The sequence below is a fragment of the Mixophyes fleayi genome, chromosome 4 (assembly GCF_038048845.1).
Source record: "Mixophyes fleayi isolate aMixFle1 chromosome 4, aMixFle1.hap1, whole genome shotgun sequence".
Lineage (NCBI taxonomy): Eukaryota > Metazoa > Chordata > Amphibia > Anura > Limnodynastidae > Mixophyes > Mixophyes fleayi.
In genome coordinates, this window is record NC_134405.1 from 95,821,161 (window position 1) to 95,845,595 (window position 24,435).

The window sequence follows — 24,435 nt, forward strand, 5'->3', positions numbered from 1 at the left end:
TCACCAAACTATTCTTGGATGGTTGGGAGAAGTTGCTCTTGGAGGATGTTTTCGTACCATTCTTTATTCATGGCTGTGTTCTTAGGTAAAATTATACATATATTTGTGTATCCATAGGATTTTTCAGTCAGAATGGATTCATTTTTCTTTTGTAAATTGCACCTCTAGATCTTGGACCTCCCAGTGAAGAAGAAGAATTATGTCCTTCTCCCAGTAAGCTTTACTTGGAGACTATCATAGAGAAAACTCTACCATACTTGCCAAAAAGAAGCCAGCACATGCCAGGGCATCCTGGGTAAGTGGACGTTAAAAGAAGCACAAAGTTATACAGTGACATGCTAAGTGGGAATTCTGCTAAAGAAAAGAAAGTTGTATTTATCTTTACAGATGGTATCGTAAGCTTTGCCCTAGATTAGAAGATCCTGAATGGGTGCCCGGCCCAAGCCTAATCAGCCTTCAAATGAGATTAACTCCTAAACTAATGCGTTTGACTTGGGACGGTTATCCGTTGCACTACTCTGAGAAGCATGGCTGGGGCTACCTTGTTCCAGGGCGGAAGGATAATGTTTTGGCCACTCAAGTAGAGGATAATGATGATGATTCTGATGTTTCTACTTACTGCCCATACAAAGCAATTGAAAATATTTACTTTGAATACTGTAAAAATAAAGCAAGAGGGACCTCGGCAAAGCAGAATTTCTCTTTAACAGAGGATTTCATGCTCACAGAAGACAGCACCATCTGGCAAAAGGTAGAGAAACTTGGGGCTTGCCGGTGGCGATATTCCTGCTACATGGGGTTTGTTAGGACCGCACATGTTTTCCTGTAATAACCACTGAAGTTGTCATGTTACTCTTTCTAGGTAGAGGAACTTAGTCGGCTGGAGAAAGATATGGAGCCTGAAGCGAAAACCAATGCAACATTGAAGAAAACAAACAAAAGCAAATCAGTAAGTTGTCCTGTATACAAATTGTTAGGGTTGCATCAAATCCAAGATTCAGATTTCAGCCAAAGTTATTTTAAAAAGTTTACAAGAAATAGAACAGGGTCATTGATTAATTGGTAGCTCGTGTTCTTCGTTACCGGTGTGTGTATATGTAAATCTATAGTACAATACATAAATGCAATGAATAGCCTTTTTCTGCCCACTTATGCACTCCTTTAGGTCTTCAGTTATTCACCTAATGTGGCTTTGCACAGAGACATAGTTGGAGACCTCTGGAAATATTTCTTACTTCCACTTAATGGCTTGTACACACAGTTGCTATATACCTTGAAGTTAAATAAAAGCCTTCTAAAAAAAAATGTATACCTGTTTTTATAGTCTGGACACTGGTACCACGGGGTATAAAGGATCCACCAGAACTGTGGAAGTTTAAACAAAAATCTAATTATTTCTTTTTAGAGTTCCACAGGACCTCGGTGTCTTTTGTGTAAAAATCAGTTTGGCAGCTTTATTTTATTCATTTATTTATTTGTTTATTTAATTGATTTGATTTTTTGCTACTACCGCTATGGCGGTTGTACTTAACTGCAGACTTCCTTGCTGGTCTGGCCGCGTTCCAGAGCTAGATTAGAAGGTGCCATTCTCGGCACCTCCTGCTGCCTCCCAATCCTGGCACAGATTTCTCCAGAGGCTCTCATAGCACAACCACCGCAGGCAGTACCACACATCGGAGGAGCAGCGGTCAGGACCCCATGAAACATATAAAGATTAATTTTGCGATACCTTTAAACATGCAGTAGCATTGGCTTCAATGGCCACAAGACTATTGGGTAATACATGTGAGAGATCCTTCGAGTATAGGACTGAGATTACCCTGCACAAGCCCAGATTACACAAAATAGCCTTAAGAGGAGAATCTGTCAGTTGAGGGGTTATATAATAAAATTGAGCCCCGGGGCATGTTGCAGTGCTACCATGGGGTTGTGAGAGTGGAGGTGGAGTTGGCACGTAACAGATTAACTTTGTTAATGTATCAAAGCTGACAAACCCCTACCCTCTGCAACCCCCTGTAGCCTCTCCAGTCTTAGTTAAGTGCCCAAGGGATTAGGGCTTACTTTAGTGATAGGAAGAAATTATTTCTTTTTTTCTACTAATTTTAACTTTATTTTTTGCAGTAGTGTGCTCTGTTAGCTATACAGTGCACACTTACTCAGACAGTGAGAGCTGGACGATTCTCACTAAAATCGGAAGTTTTATTTTATTGTTTTCTTTTATTCCATATATTGGAATGTACCAAGTCCCCTCCTCATCAAAGGAGGGGGGGCACAAGGAAAATAGCCACCAGGAATCTGCTACTAGCGACTGCTGCATAATATAGATGCAGCAGATCAACTTGTTAACAGCAAAAAACTTGAGGAGGAGCAGGAAAACTGTGCAGTCAGAGGGCACTAAGGACATAGTCCCCCCCCCACCCCCCTCTGATGTCTGAAGCAAGTGAGCTCTCCCAAGGGCGCCAAACACTGCCCAGGATAAAGAGCAGCAGACATTCTCTGGAACACTGAGTTGCTGACAGACCTCTCCTGCACCATAAGACACCTTAGCCTGATTGGAAGGTTAAGTACCACTTTTCTTATATCTCTATATCATAGATAGGGTATATTGAAGCTTAAGTTGTTGTTGCAATAGCAGTTTTATTAAAATGTAGATTATTAATTGCATAACACATAGCCTTAGCAAGGGATACTAATTGTTGACTGTGTCATACACTATCATCATCACCATTTATTTATATAGCGCCACTGATTCAGCAGCGCTGTACAGAGAACTCATTCACATCAATCCCTGCCCATTGGAGCTTACAGTCTAAATTCCCTAACATACACAGACGGGTAAATTTTGATAGCAGCCAATTAACCTACTTGTATGTTTTTGGAGTGTGGGAGGAAACCCACACAAACACGGGGAGAACATACAAACTCCACACAGATAAGGCCATGGTTGAGAATTGAACTTATGACCCCAGTGTTGTGAGGTAGAAGTGCTAACCACTTTGCCAGTATAGACTAGTTAGTATCTCTCTGTTTGCTTGTGAGTGATTGCCTGTATTTCATTATTTTACTGCTATACTGTTCCCTTAAAAAAATGTCTGATAAGGGAAAGGCACCTCGGGCAAAATATTATACCTGTTCCAAGTGTAAACATAAGTTACCAGTGGCACTGCAGGACCCAGGGGTGCTTTGTGCTGACTGAAGTCGGGGTGCCCTGGCCGCGCAGGCTCAGATTAGCGCACCGTCACTAGCGGAAACGCCAGCATGGGCAAATGACCTGACACGGGGTTGGGACATTAGTTAAGCAGCTGTCTAAACCAACAGAGATTCCAGCTATTGCGGCGGTTTTCCCCTCTACCTCAGTAGCAATTGACCCCCTCATAACAGGCAGGACTGCAGGGACCGCTGAGTCCACAGACTTAGGACAGGCTGGGGCTCCATCTCTCCTCACCTCACAAGACCCTCCTACAGGAGAACCGGCTTGGTCGGCTTCCCTAGTTAGAGGACTAGTTAAATCGGTTCTTAGATGTTCCAAGACCCTTACCCAAAAATAAACGACAACCGATCCACTAACCCCCTACTGACCTTTGATTCGGAGGGATTGTCAGAAGAGGAGGGTGAACTGATTGAAGACTCTAATTCTACACAGGTCATAGACCCAGAAGAGTCTTCCAGATATCAAGGTATTGACAACCTGGTGGTAGCAGTTCGTCAGACATTTAGTATTCTGGATCTAGAAGAGTCTAGAACATAAGATCAAAGTCTAGGAAACGTGCGTTCTGCTTTCCTTCATCAGTAGAACAGAAGGAAATAGCGGAAGCATCCTGGAAACTACCAGATCGGAAATTTACTATTCGCGAAGGTATCTGACTTACTATCCATTACAGGCGGAGGACATCATCCGTTGGGAACAGATTCCAAGGGTTGATTCACCGGTGGCACGCTTTGCACGTCACACCACACTCCCTATCCCAGGGACAGCCATCCTGCAGGATAATACTGACCGCAAAATAGAGGGATTTTTAAAGTCTATCTACACCGCGGCAGGTACTTCATTCTGACCTATGTTTTCATTGGCATGGGTTGCCAGGGCTATGGAAACATGGGCTGACTAATTAGCAGTGGGTCTGCAAAATTTGCAATTGCTCCCCCTTGTCCTGCATTTCAAGGAGGCTTCCGTAATCACACGTAATCAATAAAGTCTTTAGAATCACTCCCGTATTCAGGGGAGTGTTATTCGGCCCTGAACTGGACAGCAAAATTTGCCAGGCCACAGGAGGCAAAAGCATCTTTCTCCCAGTTAATGTCCCAGAACCTAGGGCACCAAGGTTTGGTGCATTTAGACAGTGACACTCCTCTGGCAGGGGCCAGGCACACAGACCAAAAACTTCGGCCTCTAGAGGACAGTCGTTTAGAAGTAGGTCTTCCTCCTCCACGAAACTTTTATCTCTCAAGCTTCCAGAAAAACAGTAAGTTTGATGGTCTCCCTCCCCTTCTTGCGGGAGTGGGCCGACGTCTGGAAATGTTCAGAGATCTGTGGGCAGTGTTTTCAGAAGATCGTTGGATTTGGGGGGCCATGATGAGAGGATACATGATAGACCTATCAGGTCCCGCACCTCGTTGGTTCTTCGCAACCAGCTTACCCCACCACCCTCGTCATCTGCCAGTTTCTGGAACACCAAGAAAGACTAGTTCTACTCCTATCTCTTTTTGGTCCCAAAGCCAGATGGCTCGTACCGACCTGTTCTAAATCTAAAACCGTAAAACCGGCACTTTCGGGTGGTCAGGTTTCGAATGGAATCCCTCAGGTCCGTCATCAATGGACTGGAACCAGATGAATTCATGGCGTCTATAGATATCAAGGACGCCTACCTTCACATACCTATCTGGAAGGCTCATCAGGCCCTTCTCAGATTCACAATGAGACCATCTCACTACCAATTCAGAGCTCTCCCATTTGGCCTTTTGATGGCACCAACAGTGTTTGCAAAAATAATGGCAGTAATGGCAGCCTGCCTTCATTCGAGAGGAGTGCAAATAGTGCACTTTTTGGAAGATCTGTTCATAAAAGCCTCCTCAGCTCTCCTGCTGAATCAGCCCCTGGTCCTCACTATCAGGGTCGCATGGATGGCTCCTCATAAATCGAGAAAAGTCACAATAGATTCCATGCCAGAAAATAACCTTTCTGGGATTAATGGACACCAATGAACAAAAGGTTTTCCTTCCGGAGGACAAATCTCAATCCCTGAGGAACCTGACGGCTCAGACCGTCAGTCCACTTGTGCATGCGTCTATTAGAAAAGATGGTATCAGCTTTCAAGACCATTCCTTATGGTTGGCTGCACTCCTGCTGCTTCCAATGGGACCTCTTAAGGAAGTTGTCAGTATCCCATCTGAGATTAGAGGGACAACTGATACAATTGTCACCAAAGGCGAAGGCTTCACTCAGTTGGTGGAAGGTCCAGTACAATCTGACAATGGAAAGATCTTTTGCCCCATGGTCTTGGATCTTAGCAACCACAGACGCCAGCCTGACAGGATGGAGGGCTGTGGTACTTCACTTACGGCTCCAGGGACTCTGCACCGCTCGGGATGCTTCCCTCCCCATCATCATTCTGGAGCTAAAAGCCATTCTAATGGCCTTAGAGAGGGCCCAGACGATACTTCACGGACACTCAGTCCATCTGCAGTCCAACAATGCGAAGGCAGTGTGTTATGTCAACAGACGAGGGCACCTGAAGCGCATGAGCAATGAGAGATCTTGACCTGGGCAGAGAACCACGTTCCCACTATATCAGCAATTTTTATTCCAGGAATCCAAAACTGGGAAGTAGACTTTTTCAGCCGGTATGCAATATTATCGGGTGAGTGGTCGAGCTCCAACCGGAGGTCTTCCAGTCTCTGGTCCTAAAATGGGGGATCCCGGACCTGGACTTAATGGCATCGAGTCACAACAGGAAGGTACGTCAGTTTTGCTTTCGAGCAAGAGACCCCTTGACGGTGCCTTCGAAGTAATGATGATGCCATGGGACTTCAGGTTGGGATACCTGTTTCCCCCCATCCCTATGATTCCCGGAGTCCTTCGACGAGTGAAGCAAGGGGGACTCCAAGTCATACTAGTGGTTCCCGCTAGGCCAAGGCGAGTTTTGGTACACAGAAATTCTGGGGCTATTGGTAGGTCCGGGTATGAAATTACCTCTTCGAGGAGACCTTCTTCAGCAAGGACCATTCACACATCAGGAATTGCCTCGGCTCAATTTAACGGCATGACTGTTGAGGCCAACCTGTGAAGGTCCAGAGGGTTCTCTCACAAGTAATGAACACCCTCCTTTTGGCTAGAAAACCAGTTTTGGCTCTTATTTACCACCGCATCTGGCAAACCTACATCAGATAATGTGAGAGCCGACCATGCCACACGGTTGCCTTTCATCTTCCGCAGTTTCTCTCCAGAGACCCTATGTTTGCCCTGAGGAATGCAGAGTAAACATCTTTCAAAAAGCCTAGAAACTATTTCATCTATCACCTGCCGATACTTTTTTGGAGTCATCATTGTAAGATATGCGGAACCTAAATCATTATCACCACTAAAGGCTATTACTCTACCCGAACAGCTGAGAGAGATGGACACAACAAGTGTGTGGTCTTCCAACGACGCAGGCTAGGAGCTCTCAAAAATATCCGGACGGCTGATACAGCTGACATGAAGCCTGTGACAGGACTCCAATTCCGCTATCTTTCAAAGCAGGTAAATCCATCTGCCGTTCAAATATCATTATATGGCTAGGACATGTTCCTTTCCTTATAGCTAAGAGGATAAAGGCTTATAAACTTGAGACATTTATATTTAAGCACTTATTTGGAAAATGTTCACAATTCTATCAGTTAGGTTTATGTGAAGGACTTTTCATCACAATTGGAATTAATCGAAATTTGGTGTCTGGAGATAATATCAATATGTGGAGACTCTTCACAAGCTGTTAGATCATATGCACAGCAGCATGTGCAACGTCTTTGCAGATCTATCAATCACTAATTACCTTTATGAGAGTGAATGTGGGTTTAATATTACTTTTAGTGTAATATGATGATTTTATATAACATTGTAGAATTTAATGTGTATTTGTTGCCTTTACTTAGTAAGATGATTTTTTAAAATGATGCATTAATAAATATTACTGTTTTGGAGAACCGCATTTCTTGTTTATTTTCTGCCCTGGTGGACACATTGTATTTCTGGTATATTCCATAATATTATATAGTTGAGAGATCCATAGAAAGTGCTGTATAAAATCCTTTTGGTTTGTATATCTATGAAAGAGGACTATTAGCAAAGTCCCTGTTATTACAGCTGCAACATTAGGGAATTTCCTTCCTCTCTTTTTTTTTTTTTTTATATTTTTTATTTAAAAGACTTAATGTATTTTAATATAGACCATTTATTAGCCCAGCGCCGGATTATTTCAGAATTTAGGCTATTGGTCAATAGTCTGCATGAATAATGCCTGTGACAAGGGAAATCCCAGTCTAGTGCCCATACCCAGACCTAACAAAGCAATACGCTGTTCAAGTGGAAAAATAAACAGTTGCTTACTTTTTCTATGTCTCTGCATTTGTATACTTGCGAGGCATGAACTAGCATATCCTTATCCCTTGCCCAAGGGGTATACGGATGTTGTATAAATCCACCTAAAGCGGCCGTTCCTATTGCGTTATTGTCTAAGGCCACTGCTATTCCGAACTGAGTGCCACGTAGTATACCTTAGTACAGATAGGAAAATCAAGACTATTCTTAAGTCTACCTACGTAGCAGCTGGTGGCTCTCTGAGACCCATTCCACTACAGCTTTGGTTGGAGCATCTCCTGGAAGGTTTGCCATCTAGAGGCCGAGGTCTGTACTAATGAACTTGGTTGAACGATTTAGAGAGGTGTCTAAATATCTGGGGGATGCAGCTTTGGAGGCGGGTATTATTTGGGCCAGGGTTTCGGTTTCCACTGTGTCCTCTTGCTGTTCTCTCTGGCTCAAGATGTTCGGGACCATTTCAGAGTCAAGAAGGCTTTGCCTTTTTCAGGTGATGTTTTATTTGGGCCTTAGCTGGATGAGATCATTAGCCAGGCAACAGGCTAGAAGAGTTCTTTCCTACTGGTAAATTTGTTAAAAGTGCTGGGCTCTTGGTTTCGGCCTTCTCTGCTGCCTGTTAGGATAAGGCTCCGGTGTTGATAAAGTAAACAGGCCTGGTCCACTAAGAAACCTGCAGCCATGACCTTAGACAATCTGTCTGTTTGACGGGCAGTCAGCCCACCTTTTAGTGACTGTTGTTGAACTGAATCCCCCAGCATTCTCTGCCACTTAGATTATTATGCATTCGTATATGTATTTTTTTTACCCTTTATTATGTGAACTAAGCTGCTTTCTTAATACATTTGCACCAGTCTGTATGTAATCCTCCTTTTTTTTAGTCTGCAGCTAATGTCATTTAATTAATGATGCCATAAATATGTCCAATCTTGCCAAATAATCCTGTATTTTGTATTTTTTGTGCTAAGTGAAGTAGTATTTTAAAAAGTACCGACAAGTTACACTATGTGGGTGGCAGGTAATCATTATGTAATGCTGATCACACATTGGGAGATCTGGTTGTTCAGACCAATTTCCAAACTATGTACGCATAGGTTTTGTGGATCAAAATGTACAGATTTGCTGTGCATATGGGGAAGCTTTGCCGGAGGACCCTGGTTAAGATTATTGCAGATGATGGCCATCGCTAGTCTTCACCGGCCCAGAGGTGTTGTTAAATAGGGAAAAGCCCTAATGTTTGTGTATAGAAAATAAATGATAGCATCTGGATGAATAGAATAGGTTTTCAACAGAAGTTATATTAATAAGATAATGGATTATTTAATGAATTTAGAGGTACAAAGCATGTGCAGAATAACTAGGTCCTGATATTTTTTAGAGGAAAGCTAATTGGCAGACTATTTACATGTGCTTCTCTTCTGTCGTCATGTTATTAGTATCTGTAATTGCATATAATCCACACCCTATTCATCATGACAGGAGCTCCCTGCTGTATTAGAACGAGAGTTTGAAAACTCATCACCTCATCACCATGGAAATGGCCCTTGCAGTGACGTGAATGTTTCAGGCTGCTGGTTCTACCGTTTGCCACACAAAGTGAGTCTGGAGAATACACTTATTACACTTTGTTCCTAATAGTCAGAATCCTACTGGCATTCACTCAAACACTGTGAACGTTTTCATGTGCTGTTACATTGAAGTAAAACTACTGTACGCAATATTTGTACTTTCCATCAGGGAAAACAATTACAATGTGGAAACGTTTTTATAAGAAGCTGTTGTTTGCAGCCGCTTGTCATGAAGACTCAGAGCTATATTTCTATTGGCAGTCAGCAAACAAGGCATTTTGCTCTTAATGAACCCTGGCAATTATAACTAACATATATTTCTTTTCATAGAATTTACTTTGCAGATCTACATTTTCTTCTGTTATCAGACATGTCATTTTCACCATTAGCTGTTTAATTATTTTTGACATGTATGTGGCTATGCCAGACCATCTCCTTATGAATGCATAATTGGTAGCTTTGGAATAAAAGCAAAAAAAAGCAGGGGACATTTTAGTTTTAAAGGGAATATTGGCTTTAAATTTTACAAGACTTTTTACGTTTGGATAGACATCCTGGCCACTTGTCAGGCATGGCTGCCTACAGTATCGGTGCAAATAGAATGTTTTAAGTTAATGGATTGATCTAGGCTGTGTAACGGCCATAACTGAAGCCTTATTTGAACCTCCTTGTCCCTGAACACTATGTCGAATGGCGTCCAGTATATTTTTTAATAGGGTTACACTTGCAAGCAATAAGTCATTGTCTCTATTACTGTTTGTGAAATGTCATAAGTGAGCATTTTGCTGAAGGCAAATCAAAAGATTAGTGCCAATCGGGACTCGGATTAAGCCAGAGAATGAAACGGTGCATTAGAGTCACCACAACAGATGAATTGGCTCACATTTTATCCAGACACCTGTTCTGCAAAGGAGTAACTTCTCTTACCACTGTACAGTGAGCCAGAGTTCTTCCCAGGACCTATTTCCATTGTTTGTCCTATTATAATAGACACTGTGTGTTAGACTACTGTACACCAGTCTGACCAGTTCTGGCAGTCAGTCCAGGCAGGCAGAGGCTCAGTGGCCATGTGTGGCAAAAAAAAAAAATATAAGCGTGCCCAGCCAGCAAGTGGGCAATAACCGCAAGAGCATATAGAAATAATATAAGTGTAGGCAATAACCTCCAACATTTTCCATTATTATTATTGCAAGTGCAGCCTCCATACATCCCCAAAATAGCTCAGTGGATCTAAACCTGGTGCTGACCTCCTTGCAGCATCCCCTTTTCAAACAAATTGATTCATTACTTTTCTGTTGGCCATCTCCTGAGCGGAGAGTTTCAGAGCTGGGGGCTCTTTCTTGTATATCTGATTTTTCTCATCTTTCTTGAGGACAGGGTTGTGCTTAGGACAAAACTTTTCTTTCAGCCCAAGGTGGTCTCCGGGTTTCATCTAAATCAGGATATTGTACTTCTGGCCTTAGATTAGGATGGGGCTCTCTTCACTCTCTGGACGCTGTTAGGGCTTGGAGGACCAATGTACATAGAAGCAGGGATTTGTGCTGGATGGATGACCAGCTGGTTATTTACAATGTCCACTAAAGAGGTTGGTCAGCATCTAAATATTCCATCCCTTAATTGCCTTAGCAGTTGGGCAAGATTTTTAGGGGCTGTCTATGGCAGCCTGGTTAGGGCTACATTTGTATCACATTTTATTGTTTTATTTTACCTTTCACTAATACTGGCAGTGCACTCCAGTTCTTACAGTCATTGTATTTGTCTGTATAGGATAAGGTAGTGCTGTAGGAGGATCAAGTTCTCTGGGGGAGGGTTATCTCGTTGCAGAAGCATATCTGCAGTGCTAAGTGCCCAGTTTAATGTCGGGAGTAGCACCAGTAATTTCCAAGATTGCCTCCTTAATGGAGCGGCATATACCATAACTTGCTCACGCCCTGGAGGAACGCCTCTGACTTAGCGGACCCTGCTTTGGCTAGTTCTTTGGCCCAGTCCGATTCTGAATCAGAATTCTCCTTGCAGGAAGAGGGAGAGTTTTTTGTTGACTCAGACCCAGAGGATTCTGTTGGATTCGAAAGCAAATCCTTTGGAGGCCAGGGAATAGACAAACTGGTTATGGCAGTGCATCAGGCCTTGGACATGCAGGAGGTGGATGATTCTCAATCTACTGAGACAGCCTTATTTAAAAGAAAGAAGAAAGAAGTTGTTTATTTTCCTTCATCTTCTCACTTATTTGAGCTCCTGGGTGAAGCTTGGGTTAAGCCGGATATAAAATGTCTTATTCCTCGGAAATTTTCCTGTGGCGTATCTTTTGCCAGCTGAGGAAATGGCTAGGTGGGAACTACCACGAAAGTTAGATACTCCAGTCGCGCGCCTCTCTAAGGCAACCACTTTTCCTATTCCTGGCACATCGTCACTCAAGGATGGAACACAAAAGAAATGTGAAAAAGTTTAAAGTCTTGTCTATGTGGCTGCTAGTGCAGCAGCCAGACCATTGTTGGCATCAACATGGGTTTCCGAAGCCATGGACAAATGGTCTGATCAGCTCTTGGAAGGATTGCAGTTTGAACATCCTGTCAGATTTGTTCCTGTTGATGGAGCATATCAGAGAAACGTCTGAATATTGTGGTGATGCAGATGTGACCAGACAAGCACTTTTGCTCTAGACCTGGGACATAGATACTCTGTCCAAGAAATCTTTAGAAGTCCTTCTGTACGATGGTTCGGGTTGGGTACTTTACCTCGATGAAGAAAACGCTGAAAACAGTTTCCCCGACATGGAGGCGCCGGCTGTACAATGTAGAAACCTTGGTAAAAAAAAACAATTGTACAGGCGGTGCCTCCTTGCATTACCCCCTTAACAGCACGAATAATAGTATTGCCCTTCAGACTGACGCCATTTTATGGTACTGGGATGTTCGTTCATTACGATTGTTGTAGGTCTGTTTTTAAGCTGAAATATCTTTTTTGTTTAATTAGTGTGCAAAAAACACATAACATAGGCATAATCAAATTTGCTTAAAAAATCAAAGAATATAACTGGGTTACAGTGCATATTAGGCCTCTTCAAAATTGGAACCGAGGACAAATTATGATCATTGTCTGTCATCTGTGGCTTCTCAATGAGGTAAAGGAATGGTTAGCAGCCGTTGACACTTATGAGGAAAACCCATTTATTTTATTTACCATTTGTAAATTCAGAGTTCTAGGAAATCAAAATAAACCAACTTACCCAGAAATAATAGCTCAGGAAAAAATGATATACATATATTTGGTAATGGAAGTGGTTTGCAATTTTTTTCCCCCCAAGACCTAACCTAATGCTTTAATTACGGAGTGTTTAAAAATGATGGGCATGTGTCTCCTATCAGCCTTTTAACTTGCATTAAGATTTATCATATAAAGGATTCCAACTGATGTGAGGCATCATGTATGGTCCTACATGAAACAACAATGAGAGAACCATTGTTGTGTTGTAAATAAGCACACAACAGCAAACATGTATATATATTACATTTTCAGTGTCAGAATGTAGTGTCACCTCTAGAATTGGTACATCCACTGATATTGTAATGCAAACACAAAAACTGTTATTTCCTTTAGGTTATTAATTTTAAACCTAAATTATGTTACTCAAACTCTTAATGTGCCTTGAGCTGCTTAAAAGACTAATACTGCTAACAGGTGAGTGAACATAGTAGCCATAGACCGTGGTAATGCCAGTGTAATACTTCTACAGCCTATTGTTTCTTCAGAAGAACATTAACAGTTCTCAACTGCTTTAACTGTCTGGTGGAGCATTACTTTTGTATATGGACAAGGACTTTCTTGTAGTATCAAACTCCAATCTGAAAGAGATAAACATTATGGGCTTCAGTTAGAGGTAGGAGCAAATCTTGCCAAATTGTGCAATTTTGCACCTGGACATACCATGTTGCAATGCAAGGCATGCAAAGAGAATACTGCTTGCTCTTGCATGTAGAGTGCAAATATTGGGCAATTTATTTTGGCACTGCAATGTAGAGATGTTCGCATATTTTAAATATGCCTCTCCTGCAGGACTATAAATGGGGTCCTATAAGTGTTGCTTTAAGTATAACATGGTAACACATCTACTGCAGTTTATTTTACTTACTCCATCTGTAATTCGCACTATTATTACAGGTCTGTTTTTCAAACATCCAGGATTACCAGTCTGTGTCATGTCGGGGAAAATGTCTGCGTTTTCGTAGTCACGGTAATGACTACCACCAGATGGTTCAGTTCTTTTGACAAAATTATCTGTCAGACTACTGGAGTAAAGAGCCTCTTTTTCCTGGTCAGCGCGTCTAAGTCTGATGGAACGAGGTTTTGTTCCTTTCGGTCTCCTTACATCCAAAGTCCTCCTCTTACAGGGGTCACCCCCTTCTAACATGCGGGGGTCTGCAGAGGGGAAGACAGACCTGGGAGGCCAGATGTCCAGGGCCTAAACTCTCTAAGAAACAAACAGCATGACCGTCTTCCGGGACGTGTGGAGAGCCTTTTCCTTGGTCCTGTGGGTAACAGGATTCGTATAGAAGGGTTACTTCTTACATTTTCAGGAGTCTCTGCCAAAGAGATCTTTTCCAAAGGAAAAGCTGCTTGCTCTCAGGAAGGTTATCACCTCTCTTCTTTTTTTCAGGTGTAATCACTCTCATCCCTGATCACTAGAAGACTCTGGGGTTTTATTCCAACCTTTTTCTGGTAGAAAAACCAGACAAAACTTTTCATTCCACCTTGAACACCAAGCTTCAAGTGGACAGATTCAAGATGAAGTCACTCAGATCTGTTATCATCGTCATGGAGGGCAATGAATTCTTAGCGTCCAAAGACATCAAGGATGCATATCTTCATACTCCGATCTGGGAAGGACACAACAGTGTCACTGCACCACTAGTTTTCACAAAGATGACGGCAGCTCCGTTCAGATCTCGGGGCGTCACCTTTTATGTTTTACCTAGACAATCTGTTTCTCAAGACCGAGACGGCCCACTAGATTCACCTCCACAAGACAGCTCGGGTTCTGGAATCGCACGGGGGAATCTCAAAAAACCATATGGCTCTGAGTCAGAGCATGGTGTTTCTGGGTTTAAGCTTCGACACCAGGAAGGAAAGGGTCTTTCTTCCACAAGACAAGATCCGGACCATCTCAAGTATTGTTGAGAAGAGTTCTGGCCCTCGGCCAACCTTCAGTTCTGCTATGCATGAATTTGATGGGGAAGATGGTCTCCACCTATGATGCCGCGCAAAATACCAGGTTCCACTCTCTGAATTTTCAGCTGTATATCTTGAGGAGGTGGTTGAAGCTCATATCACTGTCTATGGAGACGCGCCTGTCTCTAAGTTGGTGGTTAAGAACAGAAGATTTTATAAAAGGGACACCCATTTCCCATCATTGACTGGACACTTGTTACAACAGACAGCAGTATTCAGGCTCAGATCAGTAATGAAGGGGACCCAGTCGGCACTGCAGGGCAAACCCGTCAGAATTCAGATTGACAACACAACAGCTGTGGAATACATAAATCATCATGGAGAATCCATCAGCTCCCTGGCAATAAGGGGTTTTTTTTGAATCCTGTCCTGGACAGAACAGTCTCTTCTTGTGATTTCAGTATGTACATTCCTGGGGTGGAGAATTGGGAAGGGGATTTTCTGAGGAGGCACTTTATTCTCCTAGGAGAGTGGTTCTTCATTGGAAGGTATTCGGTCTGCTTATGCAGAGATGGTGTCAGTCAGAGGCACAAAAACAAGGTACCCCTGTTTGGTTTCAGGACTGGGGAGTGGGCTCTGTTCATCCTCATTGCATCAGATTGCCCACAGAGAGCCTGGTACACCAACATTCTAAGGATGGCGGCATGCCAAAAATGGGGACTTACTATTTTGGAAAATCTTCTCTCACAGGGTCTATTCCTCTACCAGGACCTTCATTGATCTTGAGAGCCAAAGGTTTGTCCAAGGAAGTGATTCAGACAATGCTGCAAGCCAGAAAGCTAGTGTCTGCACACCACTATCATGGAGTTTGGAAGGCTTGTGTGGTTTGATGCGACCACAAGGGATTTCACTTTTCTTTCTTTTCTCCAGGATGGACTGGATGGAGAACTGACGCTTAGTTCCCTTAAAGTTCAGGTCTCGTTTTCATTGTATTTCCAGAAGATGTTGGCTATGATCCCAGAGGTCCAGTTGCCTGTGATCCCCCTAATGGGTTTTGCATATCCAGCCACCCTATGTCCTTCCAACTACACTGTGGCATTTAACTAGGATAGAGGAGCAGGAGAAAGGAGGATTTTTGTACATACCATTAAATCCATTTCTCCAAATCCATCTGGGGCACACTTGGTTCCCACCCTTTACACTAGGTGTTCAGTTCTGTGTGTTGTTTGGATGGTGTGTTACTTTATTGTGTTACACTATATTTTGGGGCTTGCAAGTTCTGAACTAAGCTGCATTGAGGTTTGGAGCGGGGGGGGGGGGGGGGGGGTGTTTCAGTTCAGTTTAAAAAGTTCACGCTTAAGTGCTAGCTCCTGCACCCTCACACAGTCCCAAGATATCAGTGTGCCCCAGATGGATTTAGAGAAATGGTTTTAACGGTAAGTACAGACATCCTCTTTTCTCATAGTGGTTGTGGAAGCTTTGCCTTTTTACTGTAACAACCAGTGGTGGAAGTGGGGGTGTATACTGTGGTACGCCATACCGCCACGTCTCTTACTGCCTTAATTGTAAAATTATTACACTTCATTCACTTACATCCCCATTAGATTTTTCATACTGCCACATCTAAATTTCCACTTCGACCACTGGTAACAGCCCTAACCTTTTTTGTGAGTTTATTTGCTATTTTGATATTTTAGGATGGGTGTGCCAACAACGTGGGTAGCCCATTTGCAAAGGATTTTCTTCCAAAGATGGAAGATGGAACTTTACAAGCCAGTACTGGAGGCACCAGTGCCACACGGGCTCTGGAAATTAATAAAATGATATCATTCTGGAGAAACGCACACAAACGCATCAGGTAACTTAAGCAACGTTGGAATAGGTAGGACCTTTGTAGACTTTGTCAAAACTGCAAGTAAATGTGAAATATAAGTTGATCTACTATGAAAAAGGATATTCTACAGTTTGCAAATACATAAGCAAATGTAGCTTTAAGACAAGCGGATTTAAAGTTTACCTAACTAACTCTGATTCATAGGGTTAAATCATGCTCCCAACTCACACATTTATCATTTTCTTGCACATGAAACATCAGACCTAACTACCAACCTAGCACTTCAATCCTCCCCTTACAACCTATTAAATTTAAATTAGCTGCATTCATGGCCTTAGAAGTAAAAAAGCGCATGAGCAGACCTCATAAGTGGGGCATTCTTGTGCCCCTTTTAGAGTTGACAGATAAATGAGATTGTGGTTTAATTACTGCAGATAGGAGAAAATCTCAGTCTGTATCTTCACTAGAGTAGCTGCCAGAGAAATTTCATTTTAAAAGTGTTGGCTTATGTTAGTGTAAAAAAGGACGAGGATGTTATTAGTACCTGCTTTCATATTAACACAATTCAGTTGTTTTATTTGATACAGTTCCCAGAAGGTGCTGTGGTTGAAGAAGGGGGAACTGCCTCGCACAGTCACCAGGTATATCACTTATGCTTATACATTGTGGCTCTTCTGTACCTGAATAAGTTCAACATCAGTACAAAAGAAATGCATATGCTTGTCCCCTTTTTATGTAGAAATAATGGTTGCATTCAATGTTCAGTTTCCTGCTAGGCTGTAAAGTGCATTATCATGCTAAATACATCTTTAGTTTAGAAGTATGGTCCATTTACATATATAGGAGAAAAGGAAAGAGAGAAGATGCCTTCAGTATTTACACCCACACACTGACCTCACAGAACGACACATTTGAAGCAGTAAAAGGGTGTAAAAAAAAAAATACTTGGCTAATAAAAGGGGATGTTGAAAGCAACAAGCTCTTTAGAGTCACTGTGCATGTTTGACAGTTAAATGTATGAAAGTCGCTGCTTTCACTTTTCACATAGACCATTTCAATATTTTAGATTTTCCACTATAATTAATGGAACCAGCAATTTGTGCCTCCTCTGTTCATTGTAGCCCTCACGGTCAGAACTTGGTTTGCAGCGAAAATACTGCAAGTTAAAAGAGTGAAACATGGCACTTACAGACCTCTGTGGGGCGGCAGGTGTTGCTGACAAAGATAGTTAAAGGGCAATAATGGGCTATAAGGTACGGCCAGGCAGCATGTGACTTCCCAGCTGTTCTTGCTGTATGAATATTATCGTGCTGTGTCTATGAGCTGAACTTCATGACCATCTATACTTCTTCACATCTACTTCCAAAGCTTTTATGTACATATATATATATATATATATATATATATATATATATATATATATATATATATATATATATATATATTTTTTCAATACATTGTTAATTTCACACATTTTTATGTGTATCTACTGTACTGTGCTTTATAATGAAATATTATTCTAGGAATCCTGAATTTGATGAAGACAATAAGTATGGAGCCATTCTCCCTCAGGTGATCTCTGCTGGAACGATCACACGAAGATCAGTAGAACCAACCTGGCTAACAGCCAGTAATGCACGTGTAAGTGGCTGCCTGCTTCATGTGCTTGCAGTACATGTACTGTGGTGTATACTAGCAGTAAACATCTAGATGGTGGGAATTTACTTTGACTTTTTTAAATGACTCCTTGGCTTCCGGTCAGAGCAGTGTACAAAATTAGCTCTTTGTTTTATTTGTGTGCTATACTGCCATTGAGCAACCTATACATGGTTGTACAGTCAGACACTAAGGGGAAGAATCAGTTAGATGCAAGTTGCCTTGCACTTTATTTTTCTGCATGAAATGTGTCCACAGTAATTCAATTAATAACCCTGCAGTAAGGACTGTGTCTGTGGCCCTCGCCAACTCCACTGCTCCCTACATCTCGAACCTCATCTCTATTCACGCTCCATCCCGCCCTCTCCGATCTGCCAATGACCGTCACCTCTCCTCCCCTCTGATCACCTCCTCCCATGCGCGTGTCCAAGACTTCTCCCGCGCTGCCCCCCTCCACTGGAACAAGCTCCCTCCCTCCATCAGAACATCCCCTAATCTGTCCAGTTTCAAACGGGCTCTAAAAACCCACCTCTTTCTCAAAGCCTTCCAGTCTCCCACTTAACTTCCTACCTTTTTCTGCCTCTTCCCCCTCCCCTGACTCTGCCCCCGTTCCCCCTTCTCTCCCTCTCATCCCTGTGTCTCTCTGTCTGTCTACCCCTCCCCTTAGATTGTACGCTCCCTTGAGCAGGGCCATCTCTCCTCCTGTTTCCTTCACTTCTAACTCTGCTCTCCAGCTACCTTTCCCCCCACCCCTCTGGGGGTCTCCCCGTCATCCGTGCCCTTCCTCTTGGGCTCCAGCGCTTGCTGGTCTTCCCTCCCCCTCTCTCTAGCTGTGCTTTGAGCTTACAGAGTTACTGTGCTTATTGTTTATTGTACCGTGCTGTCCCACCTTGTATTGTACTTGTTTGTCCCTGTACGGCGCTACGGACACTTTGTGGCGCCCTATAAATAAAAATTAATAATAATAATAATAATAATAATGATAATAGAGCTTAATTTGCTCATTTTTACTTGCACCACATAGGGTAGTGTTGGCTAACCTGTGACACTCCAGGTGTTGTGAAACTACAAGTCCCAGCATACCCTTCCAGCAGTAACCTGCTATGTATCGGCAAAGCATGTTGGGACTTGTACTTTCACAACACCTGGAGTGTCACAGGTTAGCCAACACTGACATAAGGGTACTGTGAATATACTGGGATGTAGGCTGAAGGAAAGAAGGTTGTGGTTGGAGAGCCGGAAAGCTAAGTTGGAGAAAATAGAGATTGAGCAGAATCCGGAGAAGACAAGGCCAGTGAGGTAGAGACCAAAGGAAGAACTTAGTGAAAAAAAATATTGTGGCAGCAAAGACAGAGGGGTTGTCAATGGGAATGTTGAAATCTCAGTATGAGGCAGGTAAAAGGATGGTAAATAAATGAGCCAGGTAGAAAGTCAAGGAATTGGGGAACTGAGCCTGGGGTCTATAAATGTCAGTAATGCGAAGATGAGAGGAGAGAACAGACAAATAGTATGGAAGGAAGAGAAGTAGAGGGAAAGTTCTGAGCAGAGGAATAAAGTCAGGTTTCTGTAGTGGTAGGGCGCTGGTGGGATTTTGAATTGAATAGATCATGGATGAATGCAAGTTTGTTCCAAACAGAGCTCTCATTCCAAAGTCAAAGGAAAAGGAGGGAGTTTAGTGGAGGGATGTTGAGAAGTTTTGAGGGATTGGCAAGTACAAGGTGGTGTTAGGACTGCGGTACTAGATAAGCTTTTAGAACCAGGCTAACAGAGGTCTTCACCTTTAGCAGCCACCTTTCCCATAGAACTATACTTGTTCGGATGCCAACAGGACTTAAGCTCAGAGGTAGTAAAAGCTTATCCAAATAACCACAGTGCAGGAGGTAAGCAGAATGCTGGAGGAGGATGTCTGGAACAGCCCAGGGTCGTGGGAGACTTGCAAGCAGGATAACCAAGGGACAGGCAAAAGGTCTGGGCAGGCAGCGTACAAGAATATCCGAAAACAGGCAGAGATCAAGGGGCACAAGAGTTCAAACAGGATCCAGAAAACAGGCCGAGGTCACAACAGGGAATCAGGTCACAGATATCTAATATCTTCAGGAGCAAAAGCAGGTCAGCACACAGGACGCTATAACCACCAGGGAGGCTAAGCCCCCCTGCCTTAAATACTTTGATGGGCCAATCAGAAAGGAGGAGGCACAGGGCTGACAATCAGCCTCAGGAGGCTGCTAATTAATTATTAGTTTAGAACTGGCATAAGTAATTACATAACCCAGAAACATGTATAAATATATAAAAAATAACAGTATTATAGTAACTTATGCATGCACCTGGCTGTTATGCCGCTGGAACCCGGCGCTATTGACAGAAGCGTCATGGTGATGGCCAGGGCGTAGCTGGAGAGTGGGCACAGATTCACAACGATTAGGGGCTCTGCCACGACTCGTGACAGGTGGATGGTAAAATTTGGGGTGTTTCTGTTTATGGAGGCCGGCCATTGTGGTGGGTGCAGGAAACAACAGTTCATGGGTGTAGATTAGCAAGAAAGGGTAAATAATAATTGGTAGGGAGGAATAGGATGCTGGAGAGTGTGGAGAAAAAGAGAAGGTAAATTGAGTAGATGCATGGTGGAGTGCTGTGGATGAATGGGGATTAGCTAAGATATGTCTTGAGATAGTAGGAATGAACAATTGATCCAAGTTATTCAGGGCAATGGAGGAAATGGAAGCTATTTTGCAGCCCCCTGGCTGGGATAATGAAGGCAGCCTCTGCAGAGTGGACATGTGACCCAGGACACTGGTTGTTGGGTACATTAGGACCAGCAGCCAAAACAGAGAGGGCACCAATGTACATAAAATCCAAGACTTTCCCTAGAATTGCATCATTGCTGTCTTGTATCTGTAGTGAGTTGTATAACCAGTTCTTTTACTGATGGTTTCCTGTTCTGATAGGCAGACCGCATTGGCAGTGAACTAAAAGCTATGGTTCAAGTGCCTCCGGGGTACCACATGGTTGGAGCAGATGTAGATTCGCAGGAGCTCTGGATAGCAGCAATCCTTGGAGAGGCTCACTTTGCTGGAATCCACGGTACTATGCATTTAATAAAATATTCTGATCTGTAGTACAATGTTTTGTAGAGGAATGGCATAAGGAGCAATTACATTGTATACTTGTGAAGATTACAGATAAAAACATAGTTATAGGTAGAAACACAGCATATAAAATACTCTTGTTAATGAGACATATGGGAAGATGTCATACTATGACCTGGCTTGGTTATGGTATCTCTTAACTACTAATAGTGGACATGCAGAGGGCTATTGATATAAATCATTATCCATAATTGATCCATTTCTGGGTAACCTTACCACAGAAAAAGTGGGACTCCTATGACATGTTTTTTGTTCATGTAAAAGTTACCCCCTTATTTTTTGAACGGTGGTGTAGGGAAAGCCCAACAAGAATAATATAAGACTGCCTTTTAGCTCTGTTTATCCAGGTACATTGGAGTCTGTTTAGTTCATTAATTCATTACAATTCAATTAAATATTTGATCTTTCCGAGTCTAGTCACAATGCAGAAAATGGTCCAAGCCCCTTTGTAGGCAGTAAGTCCACAAGTAGAATTGGATTTGTCAGGGATTTTTGCTTTTGTGATGTGCATATGGAATACATTTGTGATGACCAAGGCTGCAAATTTTGTAGTTTTGTTTGCCTCCATCAGTTTATTTGGGGAAGGGAAGGTGTGAAGGATTGTAAGTGAAAGACTTCACCTCACTCCCAGAAATTTGCACCATTCCTGCCACTGTTGGGAGACATTTTTTTTTATTTTTAAATTTGTATGACCGATTTTTGTTATTATTTTACCATCACAATAACACTTCTTAGCCAATAGCCTAAACTGGAATTACAATAAGCAATCTTCATTTTATAGCTAGTGTTTTATTCCTGACTTTGTATTAATCATAAATACTTTTGGTGCTAGCGACGTGCATGGGGTATGGGGCTTCTAGTCTTTGTGATGCAGCTGGCCAGTTAATCTTTCTTTATACCTTGTGTATTAGTATCAGCCATAAAGGTCTATGTAAGTGCCATATTGGGTATATTGGGTACCTCAGAGCACAACACCTGCACTTATGTTCAAGTTAGGTTTACACTGCTTGACTATTCAGTGTGGCATTTTCACTTACTTGTTTACTCAAGGTTTCTCTATATTGGCTTATTTTATATTTAATTAATTATAATGTTATTTATCACATGAGATTAGAGGTGTCAAATTGTATGGGCATCTAGATAATTAATAATTTATGTCCTGATATGTAAAATCACTGCTTTGAGCTGGTGTACTTGTAATTTCTTTCTCACTTGAATGTATGTGTGTCTAGTGCCACTGTATTGTAATAGCCAGTAACATTAGCTAGACATTTACATTTATGTAACTTGTGACTTTCATTAACATTGTAATAAGTCTATGCTTGTTACTCTCATTTAGGAGATTTAAATGAACATGTTTTGATAAATTCACATTCATTTAGATATGGCTAGTGCATTATCCACTTATATGATGGTATCTTAGAATACTCCTTGTTATCTTGTAAATATTTTGTTTCCTCTACTTGATTATTTTCTTAATTGGGACCTTGTTACCATTTCATCACCCACCACCTCACAATTATAGAATCACTGTCCGCACTGTACCCCATTATGTTTCCTTCTCTGGTCCTTCACCATCATTCCTGTATATTCTCGCTAACTGTGATTTTTCCCATCATACACCATTCATGAGAGAGAGGGACTCATAGGATGTTTTGTGAATTTATCTACACATGTACTTGCTTTAGTGCATTGGATTTGCATAGATTCAGAGTATGAGAATTAATAGGTAATGAAGAAGGGTTTTCTTTAACTCCCCATTAAATTATTTTAACAGACATAATAGTTTGTAATGTATGGATTATCATCATCATCATTTTAATATATAGCGCCACTAATTCCGCAGCGCTGTACAGAGAACTAATTCACATCAGTCCCTGCCCCATTGGAGCTTACAGTCTAAATTCCCTAATATAGACACACACTCACACACAGATAGATAGACAGACAGACAGAGAGAGAGAGAGACTAGGGTCAATTTTGATAGCAGCCAATTAACCTAACAGTATGTTTTTGGAGTGTGGGAGGAAACCGGAGCACCCGGAGGAAACCAACACAAACACAGGGAGAACATACAAACTCCACACAGATAAGGCCATGGTCGGGAATCGAACTCATGACCCCAGTGCTGCGAGGCAGAAGTGCTAACCACTAGGCCACTCTGCTGCCCTGGATTAAACTGTGTGTGCGTTCTGTACTGTTTTTTTATTAGCTGTCAACCTGATTGGGTTTCCTGATAGTGTTTATTCTGGTAAAATTATAAATGGGATTGAATTTGATACAAAACACCTGTACAAAATAAACTACAAAATATAAAATGTAGGGCAACCTTGTGATATGAGCTTAACACATCTATAACATGAGAAAGACTTGCAGATCAGAGACCCCATGTGAGGAGTAAACACAGGTACAGTCAGACATTTACTGCCACAGCCTGTGAAAAGCTGACTGCGTGGCCACAAAAAGTGGGGTTCATCTGTGGTACCATTGTTCATAACAAAAAGTTTCCTTAATGTCCTGAAAAGTTTTCCTAAAATGGTAGACTCTGTCTAAGAGAATGAATCACTGAGACTTGTGCAGGGGATTAATTCGAGATTATTGGGCACTATAGGAACTTTTTAAAGGGGTGTTCCTGCTTTCTCCAACTCCACTCCGTGATTGAAGTTACACAGACTGTCATGGCTGTGGCCGTACCCCAATCTAAACACAGTAATTCTAGTTCTAATAAACTATATACTGTACATCAATTTTATATTCACTGGCTGAAAGAGTTAACAATGTTGTGTTAGGGATCAAGCAGATTGCATTGAATTTTATTGCTCACTTTACAGTAGTCATTGAAGGTGACAGTGGAAGGGTGTTTTTCCATTTGCCGATTGATCAGTCCTAACAAAGTAGAAAGATGTGAGTGCAGTGCTTATTTCCTGCAGGACACTGGACTAGACACCAGCATTGTCTGTGATTTCAGGTTGCACAGCCTTTGGATGGATGACTTTACAGGGCAAGAAGAGCAGTGGTACTGACCTGCACAGTAAGACCGCTTCTACTGTGGGGATAAGTCGAGAACATGCCAAGGTATTCAATTATGGCCGTATTTATGGCGCTGGACAGCCCTTTGCTGAACGACTGCTAATGCAGTTTAATCATCGGCTCACCCAAGAACAGTGTGCAGAAAAGGCCAAACAAATGTATGCAGTAACCAAGGGAATCAGGAGGTGAGAAACACAGGAATTTATATATAGTTTTATATAGAGGACGTAATATATTCAAAATTAGATCAAATGTTTGGGGAGTTACTGGGTGAGTATCAAGAGTAATTATATGCATTTAAACACTGATTTAACCAATAACAAGGTTTGATGTCTGAATGTATGTACTCCAATTATTTTTATATTTTAACAAAAATCTTATTCTAAATCACATATAGCAAAGAACTCTTAGGCTGTGCCCTATATTATTGTTGTGTACAAGATGATGATGATTATACTGTTT

The 24,435-nt window shown here is 42.1% G+C and overlaps 1 protein-coding gene across 1 annotated transcript in view; it reads left to right on the forward strand.

Annotated features, from left to right (window-relative positions):
* POLG (DNA polymerase gamma, catalytic subunit) overlaps nt 1-24,435 on the forward strand; it is a 50,885-nt gene that overhangs the window by 20,784 nt on the left and 5,666 nt on the right. Inside the window, exons 9-17 of the mRNA XM_075207775.1 lie at nt 169-295; nt 388-751; nt 863-949; nt 9,050-9,166; nt 16,002-16,162; nt 16,726-16,779; nt 17,662-17,779; nt 20,743-20,878; nt 23,912-24,158. Of these exons, the coding sequence (XP_075063876.1) occupies nt 169-295; nt 388-751; nt 863-949; nt 9,050-9,166; nt 16,002-16,162; nt 16,726-16,779; nt 17,662-17,779; nt 20,743-20,878; nt 23,912-24,158 (1,411 nt within the window). The remainder of the gene's footprint in view (nt 1-168; nt 296-387; nt 752-862; nt 950-9,049; nt 9,167-16,001; nt 16,163-16,725; nt 16,780-17,661; nt 17,780-20,742; nt 20,879-23,911; nt 24,159-24,435) is intronic.